The 21,409-nt window shown below is 39.3% G+C and overlaps 2 protein-coding genes across 5 annotated transcripts; both read right to left on the reverse strand.

The window, feature by feature from the left end:
* Window positions 1-1,069: 1,069 nt before the first annotated feature.
* On the reverse strand, window positions 1,070-21,366 carry TRAPPC13 (trafficking protein particle complex subunit 13). Of its 4 annotated transcripts, none has more exons than XM_028748843.2 (13): window positions 21,226-21,366; window positions 16,490-16,558; window positions 15,043-15,142; window positions 13,758-13,842; window positions 13,179-13,306; window positions 12,673-12,745; window positions 10,865-10,909; window positions 8,984-9,001; window positions 5,249-5,382; window positions 4,198-4,396; window positions 2,549-2,649; window positions 1,718-1,865; window positions 1,070-1,397 (listed from the first exon to the last, which is right to left on the reverse strand). In XM_028748843.2, exons 1-13 carry the CDS (start codon window positions 21,269-21,271, stop codon window positions 1,293-1,295), a joined length of 1,251 nt encoding a protein of 416 aa, XP_028604676.1. In that variant the 5' UTR covers window positions 21,272-21,366; the 3' UTR covers window positions 1,070-1,292. The 4 variants fall into 4 exon arrangements, with proteins under 4 accessions (XP_028604676.1, XP_028604675.1, XP_028604678.1 ...); XM_028748842.2 differs by having other exon boundaries at window positions 1,718-1,868; XM_028748845.2 differs by lacking the exon at window positions 8,984-9,001.
* SHLD3 (shieldin complex subunit 3) lies at window positions 17,681-21,361 on the reverse strand. Its single transcript, XM_028748850.2, has 2 exons — window positions 21,226-21,361; window positions 17,681-19,037 (listed from the first exon to the last, which is right to left on the reverse strand). Exon 2 carries the CDS (start codon window positions 18,905-18,907, stop codon window positions 18,167-18,169), a length of 741 nt encoding a protein of 246 aa, XP_028604683.2. The 5' UTR covers window positions 18,908-19,037; window positions 21,226-21,361; the 3' UTR covers window positions 17,681-18,166.
* Window positions 21,367-21,409: the final 43 nt, after the last annotated feature.

The raw sequence follows: 21,409 nt of genomic DNA on the forward strand, positions 1-21,409 counted from the left end.
GGCATTCTGGTCAGTTAGCCATATGGAATGCAAACTAAAATATTGCTTCACTGCTAGCAGTGATACTTGTGGGAGACATCTATATGGAGGGATATGCCACTGCAGTGTCTTGCTAGATGCTTGGGTTGCTAGTCTGGTTTTTACTGAAATAATTCAAAAGAGGAGAAATTTTTCACTAATTGATTTTTGCATTTCCTTTTGCACTCATAGTCTTTATGGCCCCAGAGTCCGGTTGCAGCAATGTAAAAATACAATATTAAAAGTAGTTAAAACATCAGGCAGATGTCAAAGGCCGGGTAAAGAGGTACCTTTTTCAGCATGTGATGAACACTATACAATGAAAGTATCAGCCATACTCTTTCCAATTTCTGTCAGAATCTGAGCTATTTCATCCCTACAGTGCCTTGCAAAGTAGTTGCAGCAGCCTTCAAACTGTACACAGCCTCCAAAGTTAAAAGACAGCATGCTTCTAAGTACAGATACTAGTTGCTGGGGAGTAATAGCTCCAGAGAACTCTTGCCTCCAAGTGCCACTAGCACACTTTCCAGAGACATCTGGTTGTTTACTGTGAATAGAATGCTGGATTACATCAGGGATGGGGAGCATGGGACCTGCTATATGTTGTTGGTCTTCAACACCTATCAGCCCAGCTAGCATAGCTGTTGGTTGGTGATGATGGGAGTTGTAGTCCAGCAACAGGATTCCCCATCCCTGGACCAGATGGATGTTCGGTTTGAATGGCTCTTATGGTCCAAATGGCGCTTCACTGACTCTGTACTCAGATCACCCTGGTTCCCCACACCTCTTTATTACATGGTGAATTAAATCCCTAATATATGACCACCAAAAACATTTGTAAAATATGCTGTATTTCTAGATGTAGAGAATCCTGTTTTAATGTAGGGTGCGAGATTGGGAATTAGCCACTGCTTTTCCTATGAACATCAGCGTGCATGAAATAGTTTCCACTCTTCCTCAATACAGATTAAGAGTCATTTATCCAGATACTACATGCCATGTTGCAAGTATCATTAAATGAGTTATACAAGTAATAATTAGGGCAGCTGCATAATTGGACTAAGGGCTTTATTTCCAAATAGTTTAAAATACATATGGTTGGCTCTTCACAAATAAACTGTTTTTTAAAAACATTCCAAAGATGCCAGATTGAATTCCAAAGGGGCAGTTAAATAAAGAAATTCTTTTTTGGATTGCAGATGGTTGTAGTAAATTTCCAGAGGGTTGGGTCCAAAAACCAAAATAGGAAATATTAAAACGAAAAGGGTTCACTTTCAGTTTTCTTTTATTTTGGAAGAAACTACACAGACTTGTGCAATATCATCATACTCGTACGTTCTCTTCAGAAAGGTGTCTGTTAATCTCAAGCCAGAGACAGTCTAAAATGAAAGGGGGAGAAAAAAAGATTGACAATGTGAAACCTAACAGGCTTCTGAACTGGTCGTAAGAGCCCTATAACTCAACAGTATCACCTTATATAGGTTATAAGGACCCCATGCCGCCATTCTTGGAAAGATATTCCAGGGCGATTGGATTTTTCAGTTTCCCTCCATGGGGTGGAGAAGGTGGTCTGCCCTTTAAAGGACAGGGGACAGAGGAAAGGAAATCATACCCCAGCCTTTTGCATTACAGACACAAGTCCAACAGCTACTCCCTCCAACCCCATATAGGATTTCAATGCCCAAGCGGGAGATCTTACCTGTAGTCCCTGCACAGATGAAAGCAGCGTAAGTGTCAAGTGTAGGGATGAAGTGGGGTGCAGTTTGCCCAGCTGCCTTCCTGACACCCCACACCAATGAATGGAATTAGTGTTGCACATTTCCAAAACCAGATCCATGGTTCTTTCACTGCTGGATGGAAAAGAATAATAAATTAACATAGATCTCAATTTGTCTAAGGGCCAGTTCACACCAGTTCATGTGTTTTTCTTTTTCTTTGCTGCCTTCTTTCTATGGTTAGAAAGAAAAGGTTACAGGGTGATGCATACGGTGGTTAAATCATTTAATGCTTCCAACAAACCTGCACTTAGTAATTGCCCAACAGGAGCCAGCATGATAATTAAAACATGTATTTCTTTTAAATTATTTTTATTATTCTGATTATTAAAAATAAATGGTTTTTAAAATAAAATGGCTTAAAAATGAAGTCCTTATATAATACAAATACACACATCTTTTTCAGCACATAGGACCAACTAGGTCACTGCCTCTGTCTCCTCTCCCTCAATAAAAACCACAAATATTTTTGGAATTCTAAAATCTGTTTTGTCCACTGTATCTCAGCAAGTGAGGGGCAGAATTATATATATCTAGGAATGTTCATTTAAAAAAACAAACCATTTCCATCACCTTAAAAGTAATTATATATTCCTGCAGTAAGGAAAACCTTGAATGCAAGCAGTATTTTAATACATCTAAAACATTGGGTGAATTATCTCTACAAAACCTACCCCTTTGACTGGAAACGGTAAGCAGTTCAAACTACAATTCTTAAAAAATAGAGATGGCAGGAGGGGAAGTAATTTCATTACCTGCAGTTTGTTATTTTACATGTAATATCAAACGGTTCTTCCAGGTTTACAGTGTCCGGAATTGTCTCCAACGAAACCCTGACATCACCATAACCTGGAGCCTAAGAAAGCATTAAAAGTTTAGCAAGGTACACCCACACCAAGAGAGAGAGAGAGAGAGAGAGAGAGGGAGGCTGGGGGTGGGGAGACGAGACAAGCAGTAGTACTAGAGTAGAAATGGCCATTGTGGTCCCCTTCCGATGGATTCCACTTTCTACCATCCTCAGCAATGGGCTATTGTGGCTAGGACTGATGGAAGTTATAATTCACAACAACATCTGAAGGGCACCACAAGTGAATCATAGGATGACATTCTGGAGGAGTTTATGTAACATTACAAATTTCATGTTTATGCTGATGTACTTGGGAGTCCTCATTTGGATTTTTATGAACAGGAGCAACCTCAAACATCTTCAGAAAGCAAACATAAAAACTGAGATTTACAGTACAATTCTGGATAGCATTTAAGTAAGTTTTACCCACTGAGATTAAAGAACATGATTTAGGTGCATTAATTTCAATAGGTCTACTCTTGAGTAAAACCTCTACAGCCTTTTCTCCTTATGAGTGCACAAGCCACCGCTTTCAAGAAGTGTTCTATTTAACCATATGTTGATATTTAATTAAACAGGTTTAGACCACTTTTTAGGCAAAGTTACTTGGCAAAGCAGTTTACCACCACAGACAAACATTAATCCACAACATTCAGTAGTAAAACAAGTTATGGCACTCTCATCCCAGGAACATACAAGCCAGCGTAACAACAAAATAAGCCATCTAGTTCTCAAAGAGCAGCATGAAAGAGGGAGCTGCCTTGGAATGAGTCAGGACATTGGTCAATCTAGTGCAGTATTGTCAACACTGACCAAAAGCAAATTTCAGATGGGACGTTCACAGCTGTGCCTGGTGATGTCTAGAACCTTCTGCATGCAAAGCAGGTGCTCTATCACTGAGCTATGGTCATTCCCCAAATACCGTATTTTTTGCTCTATAAGACTCACTTTTTCCCTCCTAAAAAGTAAGGGGAAATGTGTGTGCGTCTTAGGGAGTGAATGCAGGCTGCACAGCTATTCCAGAAGCCAGAACAGCAAGAGGGATTGCTGCTTTCACTGCGCAGCGATCTCTCTTGCTGTTCTGGCTTCTGAGATTCAGATTTTTTTTCTCTTGTTTTCCTCCTCCAAAAACTAGGTGCGTCTTGTGGTCTGGTGTGTCTTATAGAACAAAAAATACGGTAATTAGCATTGGCCCCAAAGACCCTGATTAAAAAAAAATGATGTAAAAAAGGCATGTTTACAGCTAGCAAGGGAGGAAATATACCCGATCTCACTTGGAATCAAATTCCGTATTTGGGGTGGGGAGCGCTGAAAACAGTCTGTTCTATGTTCCAGCAAAAGTGCTGTATATATATTTCTGGTCTTATGAATTGTAATATTAATGAGAACTTGGGAAGAATCCCAATGGATCACATCAACGTCTATTTACTCCAATATTGTTTTTACAATTTCTAAATTTTCCTCCCAGCACCTGATATTCAGAGGTAAACTGTATCTGCACAGGCTCTTCACTATTTCCCTTCTGTCTTTAAAGAGAATCTTCTGAAAAATACTTACCATTCGTTGGAGCTGACTGGTTTGCAACCTTCCCCTTTCGCCCAAGTTTGTCTTCCATACTATATCCAGCTTTCCAATGACTGTCACACCTTTAATAACGCCAGCTTTCTCTGCAAACTCTTGCTTTGGTTTAAGACAGTAAAGATACTGTCGAGTATCCATGGGTTGCAGATACGTTCTTGAACCAAATGTTGACACACTGGAAGAGAAGGGGCAGGTTTACCTTAGCTTGAACCTCAAAATTGGACTTTTTGACAAAAATCCAGTGAATTCTGGATTGGCTATCAGATTCAATTTTGGGTTGGCTTTTTCAGTTAAGAAAGCATTTTCAGTTAAGAAAGAAAGTAGCCTGCCTTCAGAAGTTTTAAGGAAATCAGGCTTAGCAGAGAAAAAAAATTAAAAGGCAAGCAAGATGTTTTTGCGAAAGTTTGGAAGGGAGGAATGTAGGAATGGGGGAGGCCTCAAACTGGCTAGACCACCTGTTTTGCTATACTACACTAGACTATATTCTACAGTAATCTTGATACAAATGGTGGTGATAATTAAGAGAGTTCATAGAAAATGAATTGAGGTATATGCCAATGTTTGAAATTAAAAGCAAAAGTAGCAAGGTCATCAAGATACCCAGTAAGCAGTATGGCACAAAAATTATACAGTCGTACCTTGGTTCTTGAACAGAATCTGTTCCGGAACTCTGTTCAACTTCTGAAAACATTCGAAAACCAAGGTGCAGCTTCCTGCAGGAGCTTCCTGCACTCAATTGGAAGCCGCAGAAGCCGTGTCGGACATTCAGCTTTCCAAAAAAGTTGCAAACCAGAACACCTGCTTTGCGGGGTTCGAGAGCCAAGACATTCGAGTCACAAGGCGTTCAAGAACCAAGGTATGACTGTTCTCTGGGCCCATAATACAAGGAACCACAGCAAAGAGCGTCCATTTGCAAGAACAGTTTCATCAGTGCACGTACAGCTTCAGTTTTTGGTACATGAAGACACAAGCACCATGATGCGTGACTGTAGCCAGTACAGTCTGAAGAAGCAAATAAGGCCCTTACCTGTCCTCACCTTGGTTGACTGCATTTAATTCTGCTACGTTGTACATAATAGAAGGTTCCAGTGACACCTTCTCCATGAACATTGGAGAGGTTGTGATATTCTGAATCTGAGCTTCCAGAAATACTTCATCAGTCTAAAAGAGCAGAGAAAATGCCTAAATAAAAAAATAATCTCAACTGACAAAACGCTCCAGCATCTCAAGTGTTTGAAAAACATTAAACCACAAACGCAGTTAGTTCATGCCTGAAAATCAAAAGTAACAGTCATTAAATGCGAGAAAAGTCTTTATCCCAACAGAGAGCAGTAGAAGCAAAAATGTTAGTCAACTGGAATAGTGCTGAACAATGGATTTGGGAAAACTTTGTCATATTTTCCTATTCTAAGGTAGTGTCTATATGGCCTAAACGGGACTTGCAAGCTGAGCTCCAATGGTCCACATCAATTCAGATTTTCTTTTAAAAGGAAAGAAATAACACTTTATAAATGTAAAATGAGTGCAATGCACAACAGACACATGCCATGCCAGATTAATGATGCACCAGGCTGCATACAAAGAAAATATTGTTAATAGGTGTTTTTTAAGTGTATGAACTGTTACAGGGGTTTGGAGGCATGCTACAAAAACTGTTCACATTGACCTAAGAACTGCTCTAGTCTCTGCTATAAACTTTCATAATGGCACAGAGCTTAATATTCTACTACATCAACAACCTTATTTCTGGTTCTAAGACACCTAGTGTCCTTCCCATCTCAAGAAGTAAAGAACTTGATGCAATTATCAACTGCATATCCCTTAACCGGGGACATGGTACAAATGTGATCTGTTTGAATGTCTCTGCAAGATCTCAGTCCTGCAAAGCAGTGTGACGTATCTGGCAGTTCAAAGCTGCAATCAAAACCTGCTGACAATCAAAGGGATGCCTGCAGGGGAGGAACGATGGGAGCCACTCAATCAAAGGCTCCAACATCATATCTGATTACAGGCATGTGGAGGCCCTGTGTAAAATGGAAAATCCCATCAAGAAAAAGGGGCATACTTGGCTTTTGTAACTGAAAACAGGATAGCCCCATACCTATTTTCCACCGTTTATCAAAAGTTGAGTTGGAACTGGATGTTGACTAGTGGTGGCAAACTGTTAAACAATTCCAAACTCTCACATTCCATGTTTTTTGGAGGGCCATCAAAAGGCAATTAGTGGGTCAGACATTAGCTTAGTTTTACAATGTGCAGAAAGCCTCCGGCTCACATACTACTCCTTCCCCCTCCAGCAGCTTTCATTTCTGTTTTTCACAAACCTGGACAAACGGTAGTTGATTCTAACTATAGTTAGTGAAAGCAAGCCACAATTTGTGAAGCTGGCTCATTTCAAACCACTGTAAGATTAGCCACAGTTTAGAATATTGTCTGATTCTTAAACAGTGGTTAATCTAAAACAGAAATACTCCCTTTCAGGCTCTTTGCTGGGAGATCAACAAACTTTTAGGTAAATTACCTATTAGACAAAATCCCTGGAGTCTCTTTGGCAGCGGAAAAATTCCTGTCAGTGGCTGAGAAGACCAAAAAGCAACAGGTGAATAAAGGTTTGATCTTTACTGTCCTAGAAATTGTCTTTCTGGGGTTATCATGTTATGCTGATGTCACCTAACACTGTATTAGATCTGTACTTTTGGTTAATTTGGGCCTATTAACTGTATTTAAAAAAAGGTAGTGCATGTTGTAAAATAGAAGCAGCAGCTTCTTGTCTTCTCAGATTAGAGGGAGGGGAGTATTATGTATTCAAGCAAAACACCAATGACAAATAAAATTCAGTTATCTTGCTTTTAATTTTTTTTTAAAAACCGTAAGTACTATCATGTTTTCTAGCACTAGGGATTTAATATTTTTCTACTCTTCTGAAAGAATATCCCATAAATCCATTGCTTACATTTTGTGTTTTCCAAATTTCCCATCAGTGTCTTTTAAAACAGCAACCACCAGAAATTTAGCAAGAGCCAAGTTGAGGGAAGAAAACAAAACCAAGCAGCATAATGAAAAAGCAAGGTAGCTTACAATGACACAGGGGTTGATTAGTCTCACTCTCATGATTAGTCTCAATAGCATGATTCGATCGGAGCGCTTCACAGCAAATTTCCTGGATTATTATAGCACACACATTAAGATCTGAACTGCAATTACACCGTTAGACTCACTGCCACATGCATTCATAAATTTGAAAAGAGTTTTAATAAACATATAAAGAAAGATGTGAACTATCTTGTCTCTCTCCTCCCATCCAGTGTCTTCACAAAAACAGCAGATAACAGAAATGTTGCCATGATTTAATATGAAACAAGCCTACATGCAAGGCTCTGTGTACTTTTATACCACCAAACACAAGAAACACGACCAGGTAAAGACCACTATTCCAAATAGTGAAAAATATATAAATTACGTAAGGAAATTTGCACAACACATTGGAAGGAAAATAGGCACTAGCAGAATTTTGTGAAGTGCTATACTAGTCAATTAAATGATTTTTTAAAAAATTGCTTTTGAGGGCCATACCCTCAAGAATGGTCTTTCCACATATAAACCTACTTGGGACTCTTAAAGATAACCCAAGGTCCTTCTCTGTGTGCTCCCATTTAAGAGATGCTAAGATGGTAGCAATGAGATAACAGGTCTTTCCAATGGTAGCCTCCAGCTTGTGCAACACTCTCCTCAAGGAAGCTTGCATTTGATCTAGTAGACTCTTAGCACCTCAATGGAGGAGAGAAGATATTCTTGCTTACAATTGACTATTGCGGATGTACATGGTTAGCATGCAGTGTTGCCTTAATGGATACATTTGCTATGTCTTTTATTTTGCTTTAATTATAAGTAAACTTGAGACTTCCTTAGCTGTGGAAGTGATGAACAAATCTAATACTAGGCTTGTGTAAGAGATTTTATAGCCACTGAATTTCATTTCACTTGTTCACATGACATTCTAGCTTGTACTGTAAAAGCCCTTCTGGGAATGGAAAATACTTTCTGCATGCAGAAGGATAGATTGGCCTCCAACCCAATACCTTCAATTTCATGCAATTTCTTATACAACTTTAATTTTCTTTTTGCATAACTCATTCTGGCTTTGTGAATCATCAGACAGGCCCAGAACTATTCCAGACCATGACACCCCACTCTAGTCACTCATGACAAATCACACTTTCAGCGTCAGAGACAACAGATCTCCGAATATGAGTTGCTGAGGTTCACAGCTGGGAAAGTACTATTATGCTCATGTTCTACTTGGGGGCTTTTCATAGGCATCTGGCTGGGCACTGAGAACAGAATGCTGAACTTTGGTCTGGTCCAGCAGAGCTGTTCTTATGTAAAAAAATAAATGTTTCAAAAGATTTGCAGAAAACTGAATTTTTGCCCAATGAAACATGTGCTCCCAACAGAAATTGCAACAAAAATAGCCCGGCCCATGTGCTTTTGTAGCCTCAACAGTATGCCTCTAGGAATATCATTGTTGCTCCTAGTCACAGTAGTTTACTGAAATATTTATTCAGTACAGAAGTCTGAACTGCAAAATACTGTTAAACAATGGATGCAAGGAGAGAGATAGTATGGGGGGAAAGGGGAAACAAGCCAATATCTGTGTGTACAAACATTGCTTTTCCATTATGTTTTCCAAATAATGTTAGTAACAGGCAGAAAGACAAACAGAAGACAAGCATACATATTTATAAATAATAAATAAAATTACCACAGAACTGAGGTCACTCTAATGGGAAAATAAAAAAGAAAACATTAGAGAAATTAGGGTTAAATGTTAAAGAAAAAAAGGAGGACAACTAAGTTTCAAATAAAATGCATCTTTCTGCATTTTTTTGGTACTTTCTAAACAAGACAGCATTAGTAAGAGAGAAATGTAAACTGGCAATAAAAATAAAAGGCTCACTACTAAGAAATCTTATTTCTAAATAAGACCATGTCAGCATATGGTATAATGAAGAAATAAATTATGTGAAATGGCAAACACAGGGAGTGCACAATGAACACAATGGTAAACCAGTACATGCTCACAGAAGAAGTCCATTACTTGGCTGAATACTTCCATATGGGGGGAAAACTGAGGACCCGTTAATCTTACAAATATTCTCTTAATGCACAAATTCTTAAATACGGGATGGAAACCTGTTTACTGATGACTCTCAGGTTTTAAATTGAGCCAGTCTGCATATTAACTGCATGTATTTATACATCGTCCTATAACAAAACCTCCCATTGTAATTAACAAGCTGCAAGAAAATTGAAAGCACCATTGGAAAAGGACAAGTGCTAAAATGCACCTCCCAATGAATTGCCTTTCTTCAAAAGCTTAATTCGGTACCATAACAACCTTTACATTTATCAATTCCCCCAACCCCTTTATGCTAGGTATCTTTAAATATTGTTTGGCCAGCAACTCAGGGAATTACCAATCCCATCACTGGCACAAGTGCACTTGCAGAACATCTCTGTCAGAGGCACTGTGCCTTTAAGACCCAAAGGTCCTCATCAAGTTGCACCTATCTCAGGATGGAGATGCAGCGATGGGGAAATCCACACCCACTGCATTACCATCACACAGACCTGATAAGTAATTCTACTCTGGCATATCACCTAGTATTAGTTTACTTAACATCAATAATGCCCGTTTTTCAATAAGGTAGCTGCCTTTTTGACTAAATATGAACCACAAATTTATCCAGTTGATAATGAAACAAATGTTTTTAAAATGGATTATAACTAAATATGCAGCCACATTTTCCCCAAATGGTGATGGCAATGACAAATGGAGAGATTAAAGTGAGAAGGAGAGCAAGGTGTAGATTTTTACTCACCTGTATTCCTCACCCTCGGCCAGGAAAGAGGGCAAGATCATTATATTTTTCCAAAGCTGTAACAGCTAGGCAGCCATTTTCTATAGCTGGCATACAAAAATTTGTAGAGTTGGAAGGGAAACCGTGGGTTACCCAGTTCAACTCCCTGCAATGCAGGAATCTCAACTAAAGCATCCCTGACAGAGGGCCATCCAAGCTCTGCTTAGAAACCTCCAAGGAAGGAGAGTCCACCACTTTCTGATGGACTCTGTTCCACTGTTAGCATGCCCTTTGGGGTATTTTGTAGTTTCTTGGTAGCTTTTAACATACAACTTGGTTTTTTTAAAAAAATAAAATAAAAAATACTGTAAGTACAGTTAAACACATTCACTCCTTCACCTAGTTTTCAAACAATCCTTTCAGCTCTATTTTCCTAAGTTTATCTCCCCACATTTTTGTCTTTTTCTATTTTGTGGTTATTCCAGCTAATAAAAAGTGCTTAAGTTCAAACTGCCAACACCTGTCAATTCTAAAAGAGAAAAGATTAATATTATGTAGAAAGGAATAATTTAAAAATGCTTTGCCAGGTGAGAAAGTTCTGTTTATTTGTCTGGGTTAAACAGAACAGATAATGAAATGGGCCTATTATATCTCAAATGGGAGATCTAGATCTATAATCCTGAAAAAGAACCACCATTTTAATTCGCAATATAACAAGTTTTCACTAAGAGCCTGTTCAGAATTTTGGACACCAAGCACTAAATACAATATTCTGGATTTACCTCAGCATTGTAGAACTTTGTTTTCACATCTAGCGGTTTGAGGACCTGTTTGAAAAAAGAATAAATACTAAAGGGAGATTTATCAAACTCCTTCATCAACACTAAGTACTACCTGCTCCTGAGTATTTCAAAAGTAAAGTTGTTAACTTGAAGTGTTCCACTTGCGTCCATATAAGCAAACCCCAAAATTTACTTCAGTGGAAGAACCCAGCTTACTCATCCCACTTTTTCTTTCCTATGTCTACAGACGCTTCCACATTTTGATCAGGTAAAAGGATTTTACAGTAGCATGGCAAAAAACCTCTCCCACAAAGGTTATTTTTATACCAGAGTGTCATATAGGTCACAATCATAATCTTTAATATAATGATGCATTTCAAAATTAGCAGTTTTAATTTCCACAAGCTTTAATTAAGAAATGCTGCTTTTCCCCCAGCTTCTGCTGTTGGAAGGAAGTCAGCCAGGGGCAAATAAGCTGCAAGCAATTACACTATCAATTGCTGGCTAAGCTTTCTAATTAAAGGAGCAAAGCATATCAATTATCAGGTGTTATATACGCGACAAATAAATAAAATCTTTTCATTTGCATATCAGCGATTCTGACCCTGAAATCAAGACAGAGTGCAAATAGACTTAAATTATTCTTATTAAATAATTTGTTTGCATGCCACTTTAATGCAAGAGTTTCACCTTTAAATCATAGTGAAGTATATGGGAATACTTGTGCATGTTACTAAAAACAGAGGTGCTTTGCTCCTTCCCTGCTCCTCCCGGAAACAAGAGAGCAAGAGACGAGAGGAGCACCTGCAGTTTCAGAAGCAAGCAGTAGCGCTCTGCACCTTCACCTCTGGAACCATACTGAAATTTAGCTATGTTTTCAACAAGGGTCACCTGTGTAGTAGCTACTATTTAACTCTACGTTTGCTACCTGCCATATCTTCACAACTTTATGATTGGGCAACTATACCCTTGACAGCTGCGTGACAGGCAGAAATTCGGCAGATGCCACTACCTTCATCTCTGCAATTTCATGCAAGGAAAACTTCATGTCTTCATTTTTTGCCCATTATGTAGCTGTTAAAAGGCACAGGAACCCCATATCCTTATGATACCTGATTCCTCTGTGTACAGACACCTCACTCCTCAGAAGGTGTTTTCTGTAACGCTGTTCTGGAGTTTCTACCCTAAAAACCAAACTTCCAAATCAAAACTCTTCACTTGGTTATTTTTAAAGTTACCAGGACAGGACCCAGATAAGGTTCCCCACTTCTAAACTCTGTGAGGTACTGGCATCCCTGGTTTCTGCAGCTTTACCCATATCTACCTACCTACCATCATCCATTCATTCATTCTGGATTAATTCCATTCTGTCTCTGACTTGGCTTACAGACAACTTGGTAGATGACCTATGCTAAGGAGTGGACTGACAGAGAATAGCCCTGCTGGTACTCTTGGACCTCTCAGTGGCTACTGATTCTATTGACCTTCTGGGGTTCAACTTGGAAAACATGGTGCTACGATAGCTCTGGTCATTTCTAGAGGGATGGACCTAGAAGGTGCTGCTGGGGGGACTTCTGATTGACATTACGGTACTAGCCTCTCTTGCACTTCACTTTGACGCTGATGCGAACTTGTACTGACAAACCCAACATTAAAAGAAACCTTAACAACAACTGCACCACCAAATTTGCCCCAGATAAATTCTGGGAAAAGTTGCAAGCACGGGCAGCATAGAAGAGACAGAGAGATACACAAGGGCTAGATATCTTCAATCACAGTCAACACTGCCAGCTATGTCAGCTTAATACCTGAAATTTGAAGAACTTTCTGAAGTACATCTTCTCACCTGTCTGTGTGGTGTAGCTTACCGCACACACTAAGCTGAAAGAGACAAATGATTCAGTGGGGTTTAACTACTTTTCAGTCTTGCTTGTGTTTCCAGGTTGGGAGGAGAATGGGGAAATGGAGCAAATGATGCAAATTTGCAATTCATCTCCTTCAGATTTCTGAACACATTTGGTAATTTTTTTTTTTTTTTACAGAATGGGAAAAACTAAATTAAGTTTAGATGGTTTTAGACTACCAGAAACATTTCTGTTAATGCAAGGCACCACTCCCCACGGGACCAACTGCAGCTCTCTCTGCGCCATATCCTATACTGTTCCAGGAGTTCCCCATATCTTTCGAAAGGCTTTTTTGGAGTGTGGGAGACACATTGGGAAGGAGGGATTGGCAACAAGCACGTGTCCTGCCTTTGGCAAGCTACCTTTAGATACAACCTTATGAATTGGGGGGGAAGTATAATGTGTCTTACATGTGCGTTCCTATTTCCTTTACTTCATGGTGTATTACATCATCGATACAACAGTCTTGTTTGAGTTCTGCCACTGCAGCACTAGAGGCTGAAAGGTTTAAACGCTGCGAACTTGTCTGTAGATCAGCCTTGGAATTAAGAACAAAAAACTCTTCAATAAAAGAGAGGTTGAATTTTATTATTGAAAATAGTTTTTCATTGCTTTAACTGGTTTTACATTCCATCCTCCCCAAGGCATTCATTAAAAATCTGGACACAGACCACTGAGAAGATGTGATGCCTGAGCATCCCGAAAGCTTAACATGTACTCATAATGTTCTCTTGCACGATTGTGGTTGTACAGTAGAACTTTCTATTGGAATATACTTGGAGAGGGTAAGAAAAGTGCAGAACAAACCTACTTTCAGACTGCCTCAAAAATATATAGCAAGCAAAAAGAATATGCCTTTTACAATTTACCCTGTTACCTTTAGATACACCCCCGTTGTTTTTGTTCAAAGTTTCCTTCAACTAGAAAATTGTTAACTGATTAATTACCTTAAAAACACACTTAAAACTACTTGATAAGATCAAACATACCTTTACCAAAATATCTTTTACCACTTGGTGACTGTCATTATGTACACTGATGTAGCTGGAAAATGTCTCTCCTAAGAATATATTTCTGTTCAAGAAGGGAGGAGAAAAGAGAACTGTTAAAACCATTGCTTTGAATACATCTCTAAAATCTATTATTGCCCACTTTTAACAATTGTACCAAGAAAGCCATATTTATAGTTCCGTGTTTGCATCTTCTAGCATTGATGATATTGCATGCACATGGCTCAAAACCTCTGAAGACAATCTTATGGTTTCAGTACTTAACATAGTGCCTAAGCACAGCAGAGTGTTGACAAGAACAAACAAAATTAAAATAAGTAAGCTAGTCTGAGCTAACTAAGGCACACAGCATGGATGTGTATATGAGTATGTTGTGTAGATTTTAAAAGGGAATTAGGCAGATTCATGCGTGGAAGATAAGGATAACATGATGGCTATATGACACCTCCAGGTTCATAGGCAATGCCACTGTCTGGGGAATCAAGAGTGGGAAAGAAGTACTGTCCTTACATTCTGCTTGCAGGCTTTCCATAGCTATCTGATCGGTCACTGTGGGAAAGGGGATGGTGGACTAAATAGCTTTAGTCAAAAGCAGAAGGGCTGTTCTTATATTCAAAATCAGGGTCTGGTAGTTGCTAGCTTTACTTTTAACTCACCAATTCTGTTTAACAGTAAAGATCTCTTCATGCTTCATCCAATGACTGTTTACTCAGAGGTACCACTGAGTCAAAGTTAGAAACCATAATAGATGGCTTCCTAACCCTGTAACGCAAGAGGCCCTTGGAAACAGTTTGTGGCAGGAGGAAATAAAGAATAATAATAGACTTTATCCATAGGAAGAACAAGGAAGATAGGTTGCTGACCCCTGCTCTTAGGACTGTGGCCTAAGCCTACTTCAGCTGTGGGCCGGTCCACCGTCCCTCAGACCATGTGGTGGGCTGGATTATATTGGGGGGGGGGGGGAAATGAACAAATTCCTATGCCCCACAAATAACCCAGAGATGCATTTTAAATAAAAGCACACATTCTACTCATGTAAAAACACACTGATTCCCAAACCATCCGCAGGCCGGATTGAGAAGGCGATTGGGTCTCATCCGGCCCACGGACCTTAGGTTGCCTACCCCTGCCTAAGAGCATTCTACGTTGGAAGCAAGTACAACTGAAAATGTTGGTATTTACAATATTAGGACAGTTCTGCACAGGACTAAAGATCATAAAACAATTATCTCAACAAATCTACACATCTATATACAATTCTTACCCAAAATTCTGAGGCAAAGTCAACATTTCCCCAAGCATTAATGTTTCTGCTCCTTTTACTGTGGAAGGATCATCTTTCATTAACTGGTTAAACAGATCTCCTGCAGTAATATAAAATTATACGTCAGGTCAACTATATTGATATTTCTATATAAACTAATTAAATGTTTTAATTGATTAGCCACTGGCTTTTAACTTATTTTAATATATTTTCAACTGAATATACGATTGAAAATACATGTGAAGTGGCATTCCTGTTAGAAGGAAAGGACATTTAATCTTTTTGCCATACTAAATGGCAGAGTTCTAAACAAACAAGTCTAAGCAGTTTTGTAATATGCATAAACAGCGGTTTAAACAGACTTTTTATAGTTCTGTGAACTTTATTGTTTCTTTTTTAAAAAACCCCCCAAAAAACCTTCAACAGTAATTTATCTGCTATCTTTGGAAGGAAAAGCAACCCAGAAACTTCTTGGCAAACGTTGGCTCCAGTTCTCATGAATTCTTGCAAGACCTGCTAGCTGAGATCTTCTGATTTTTATTGTTGTTTTGAAAGGCTATGATTCCATGTATTTGTCTCTCAGTTCTATGGGATGCTGCAGGGAAAGCATTCCACGTGGGCATACATGGCAATAAATGAAATGACCAAAAAAAAAGGAAAAGAAATTTTAAGTTTATGGATGGAAAGGATTTGCTGAAATAGCTAATTGAACAAGAATACAAAAAAGGGAGGTGTGAGGAGGTCGACGATATAAGTAAATGAAAGGTAGAGATATAGAGATACTGGATGTGTTTTTAAATGTTTTTGTTTCTCTTGTTGTTTTGCTGTGTTGTTTTTAGTTTTTTATTTTTATTTTTGATGTATTGTGAACTTTTTATTGTTTTTATTGTTTTTCTTTCTTTATTCTGTAACTATTAAACCCTTAATAAATATATATATATATTTTAAAAGAAATTTTAAGTTTCTGTACTCTGGTTTGAAAAAGAAGGGATCTGAAATGTCCATGTGCTCCGCATAGTGGCGAACTTCAATCATTCCACATTGCTGAGTTTTTAGCTTGCTAGGACTGTACTAACACACCCACACTCCCACAATGCTGATGACTGGGGGCTTGGGATGGTGCATAAGTGTGTTCCTACAGGCCTCTGCCAATGGAGAGAAACATGCAATAACCTGCACATTGTTAGCAGAAAAGTTTCCTATAGAACCCAGGTTTCATCAAGTATCGCAATTGCGCTGGTTCACACATAGGCAAACTACTGGTCATAATCCCTGAGCTTTAACTTAACTACAATATTTGACACTGGTGTTGTTCAGGAACACTCCACACATTCAAGTACAGTATTTTCAGGTACGTGCTGGCTTAACAACAAATCTAACAACAATGTGGCTCTATATGCAGATCTACCAGAGTTTGAGTATTATTTAACACCATAAAAAAATTTACCTGGCAAGTCTCTCTCTTCACAGGTCACAGGAATATTGGTGAACAAAGTAGGTTTGGTCAACCTCATTACTGTGAATTTAGAAAACAAATTCCACATTAATCACACACTTCATCACCAGGACTTCACTAGAAGCTCAACATATTTAACTTCAAAATAAGAACCATAAGACCTGTTTGGATAGTACCTTGTCCCTGGAATTCTGCCCAAGTTTTATGTATTTTGTTTGTTTGTACTGAGCACAAGAAAAGGAGATGAAATTGGGCTTAATGTGAAAACAACTAGAAATGCAGGAAGTGTTCGTTCACACTGATACTTGAGCAAAGACAAAAAGCATGCATATCCATTTTTTTAAAAAATCCCACCAATAATATTTAAAAAAAATGTTTTAGGATAATCATGGATAACTGCAAAAATCATTTTAACAAAACACAATACTCATAACCGCAATGATCCTTATCCAACCATGTTGAGAGTACCATTTGTAAGCAGTTGTTTGGTCCAAAGGATAGTTGACTCCCCCTAAGGCAGACGGGGGGCGGGGGGAAGGTTTCCAGTCAACCAATGCTTTCCCCATTCATTCAAATGTAGATATTAAGGCTGGACCAGGCTCTGCAAACTATTGACTGTAGACCCTCCAAGTGTCCCTATTTTACAGGGACAGTCCTGGATTTACAGAAGCTGTTCCAATTTCTGATTTGATCCCAAAATGTCCTGCTTTTATGTCCTGCTTAGTATGTCCCAACTTTCATCAGAGAAACATTGGAGGGTATGGAGTTATCCAACCCCTGAAGATTTTTAATGTTTAAAGTTTTATTGTGTTTTTATATATGTTGGAAGCAGCCCACCGTTGCTGGGGCAACCCAGTCAGATGCTGAGGTATAAAAAGAAGAAGAAGAAAGAATAGGACATTCCTATTTTCATCGAAGAAATGTTGGAGGGTATGTGATTGCAATAGAATTTGCTTACAAATGACCATGTTTAGACGGCATACATTTTCTAAGGGCTAAGAACACAAAGAAGTCTTGCCTCAGTACAAAACATAATGGCCAGTAGGACAACATTCTGCCCACTGCCTATGTGACTACAATCTATAGGGAGCAAAAATGTAGGCCAAACACACAAAAAGGGAAACAAATATATCAGCATGATGGACTTCATAAAATTGAAGTTTAGAAATTATTACTCCAACACAGCAGCCTTTCTTTTTATTGTTCATTAATTTTAGACAAATCATTCCAAACAAATGTGGAAGGTCATTTCATTCATTGCATCAGGCTTACAAGGGGCATTCATTTTACAAGGGACATCTTCTTAAGTAGTCACAGACTTTTTGAGAACTTAAAACAAAGCATAATCCAGTCTTGTAGAGATCAGTTTGCTTGAGATGTCCTGCTTTTTCCTCTAATTTTCAATGAATCTATACTCTGAAAAAAGTCAATCCTCTAATCAAAGGGTACATATATAGAGAACATGACTTACTATAGCTCAGAAGCATGAGTTCTTTTTACGTGAGCAAAGAAATCTACAAGGAGGGCTTCTAATTTAAATAAAACGGAAAATGTCCAGGATAAGCTAATTACTCCCCTTCTGCCCCCCCCCCGATTTTTTTCAAAAACATTGTAAGGCAACAAAGTGTATTTAAAATATAACATTTCACAGAAAGCCTTGTTATAAAGCTACAGACTATGTATGATTCCATATTTGTGAACAAACAAATTTATTTTCCCCAAAAGGTTTAATTTTTCTCTAAGGTTGTTGGCAACATATTCACAGTACAGTATGTCACAAAAAACTGAAATCTGCCCTTCACATCTCTGGATCGTAGCATTACAAGACGGCAGTTCATTGTGTTTGATCATCTTGTTGAGCTTTACCCAAATGTCCTCCAATGTTTGACTACCAAATGTAGATGGTTCAATTATCCACTGGGCTCTATAGAATGCATGGAGCTTTAATTTGTCTAAAGTGCTCTGCAGTTCTCTAGATAAAGGAAGAATCTTGTCTTTGAGCTTGGCGTTGGGAAGAGACACACTCCAAGACCTTCTCAGCTTCTGATTGCTGCTTGCTGTTTGCTTTTCCAAATTGCTAAAATTGTTTCTTTCATGCTCAGCTTGCAAACACTTCCCAGCTTTTACATCAGGATGAAATTCCTTAAGCCCTGCTGTACAGTCATAAGATGGGGAGCTGCAAGCCGTTTCTATGGCTGCAATATGTTGTTTCATTTGCTCTACTTCTTCACCAGAAATAACTGGAGCGGTTCTTTTAGGTTTAAGGGGAAGTTGACGCAAGTCATTTGGAAACCAGGGTATGAAACTTGGGAGCTTCCTAACAGGAAATTCTTTCAGTGCCTCTTCTGCGATTCTTTGCAATGCTGCAGGGTCCCTTTGCCACGCTCGATAGTGCAGAATCACCTCCATGCTTGTACAACAGGAATCCACATGTTCTTATTTTAAATATTTCTTGGACAGCAGCTTCATCACTAATGATATAATCACTTAAAAGAATCTTTTCATGCCATGTGCTGTGCAGTTCAGAAGAAAACAGGACCTAGAGCAGAAGTATTGCAAGTAATAAGACACGCTAGCAGTTTCCCCACTAAAATTCACCATCATGTTGACGCAGTTATTGCTAGAAAATGCTGTAGCAAGTGTAACGGGCTGCAAACGTATGCAGTTGGAAAACCAAAACACAACAGCACCCCCTTGGACTTAAAGTTTTTTTGTTTCTGTCAGACATCTGGGTTTGCTGCAACTGCTAATTCAAACCAGAATGCTACATAAGTTTCTCCAATACAGAAATTAAACAAGTGAGATGGCCCTTCTGTAAGGGAACTGTGATACAGCACCAAATTTCTGAACTTCTGTGAGTGCCAAACAAACATGTTGCCTTAAACATATATCACGGCATTGCATAACTGTTTCCTTCCAACTCTAAAGCAGCTTCCCAACTGTGGAATGCCCTCCCCTCACAGATTCAGCTGGTGCCAACGCTGCATCGTGTAGACATCCCTATCTGAGCAAGCATTTTGCTGGACTGGATATGTTTTCTCATCCTCATGGTGTTGTGATATAAATCAGATTTATTGTTGTACTGGTTTGCTTTTTCAGATTGTTTATTTTTATTGCTAAACAAATAAATAGCAGTCACAGAAGGGGGAGAATCAGGAACAGGGGCTGCAGTGTGTGGAGGGTTAACCCTTTTACTTCCACACTGTGGCCCTGATGACAATTTCTTTTGTCTTTTGTCAACAGCAGTAGTAGCTGTTGCTTATGACTCCTAAGAAGAAGGAAGGATAGCAGAGTTGGAATGTTACTATAGTAGGATAATAATTGAAAAAAGAGGAAGAGAAGCTGGGAGGACTGAAATTATTCATGTTCATGGTAACATCTGAAGTGTATGCATGCACATGGGGTCACAATTTTAGACTGGGTAGTGTTCCAAGTACTGTCTATGCTATTTGTGTTGTCACAGAGGAAAGTTCTCTCAGCCTTAGAAGCAGGAAGGCAAAAAATGTTTTAAAAGAGATCCCAGGAAGGATGCTCCAATGACAACCATTCTTCCACAAATCTGCATCTTTGGGTCCTTACTTTGAAGGTCCCCCTTTTTTCTTGCTTGCTCTGCAATTCTTTAGAGCATTTACTCCACACTGTATATGTACTTTCTCTATTTAGTGTTCCTTGCTGGCAACTACAGAAATATATATTGCAATGAAATGCCTTTAAAGCATTTCTGCCTACAGAAGTGTATTGGGATTGTGCTTTGTGATGTTCATACACTCCACGTCCCCATAAGGAAATTATTTCAAAAGAGTTGCCTTTTTCAACAACTCACTATTTGTAAGAACTTGAAGGGATACTGGGACAGGAGATAGGAAGGATTCTAATTTCAACAATTGCTTAGGTACTGGTCCCAATCAATGCACTCTCCACACATCCTTCACAGCTTTTCCAGTACTCTTAGTGGCCATTTTTTCCTTAGCGGAATCTTTCCATGTGGTAAACTCACACAACTGAGACTTCAAGGAAGCAGGTGAGAACTAGTTCCATTAATCTTGTTCTTCCATCTGAGGTTGCAGAAATGGGTTTGGTTTTTTCCTAAATAGCTTGTGTTGTGTTACAAAGAAAGGATATATATTGGAAGGATTAAGGGATTTCCTCTTTAGCAGCTGATTATATCTAAGGTTTGACAGATTTTAATTTTTTTTAGTTCAAGGAAATGTTCCATTTTCTGGGAGCTGACGATAAGATAACAGGCACCCCCCCCCCCTTTTTCAAAGCTCACTTCCGGAGCAGCTGTATAATATTGCAGCCCCACTTGCTTTAGAAATGTTTACACACCACCCATCTCTGAAAGCTTGTAAAAGAAATCTGAAAACGTTGTGAGATTCCCCCTCCTGAGTGCACACTCTGGCTTGAACCAATGAGGCTGGATCACTTTCCGAGCTCTTTATTCAACAACGTGCCCTGGCAGGTGGAATAAGGAACCGACCTTTTGAAAAGGATACCCGACTTCTCCTGCAAATTAGCTTTGGGCCACGAACCGCTCTCACCTGCCGATCCCTCCCAGGTTTTAATTGCCTAAGACCCACCCGCTTTGGTCTCCTAAAAACAGCGGCCAAGGGAGCCGCCGCAAAAAGGAAGCGGGGCTGGATTCTCTGCTCCTCGTCCCTTGTAGTATTTGCTTTTCAGCTGCTCAGCCGCAGGCCCGAAGGAGCGGAGGAAGCGAGAGCGAGTACCTTTCAGGGCCAAGAGATGCTCCTGCTTGGGCTGGGTAACATCCATCGCCGCAGCCGCTCCCGGGCCTCTTCCTCCTTTACGGAATCAGCCGAGGCCAAACTTCCTCCGGCCGCGAACAAGAGCTTCTCTCCCCGGCTTTGGCCCGCTTCCTTCTCCCAGCTGTGCTCCTCGCAATGCAAGTCA

The sequence above is a fragment of the Podarcis muralis genome, chromosome 11 (genome assembly GCF_964188315.1).
Source record: "Podarcis muralis chromosome 11, rPodMur119.hap1.1, whole genome shotgun sequence".
In the NCBI taxonomy this organism is placed as follows: domain Eukaryota; kingdom Metazoa; phylum Chordata; class Lepidosauria; order Squamata; family Lacertidae; genus Podarcis; species Podarcis muralis.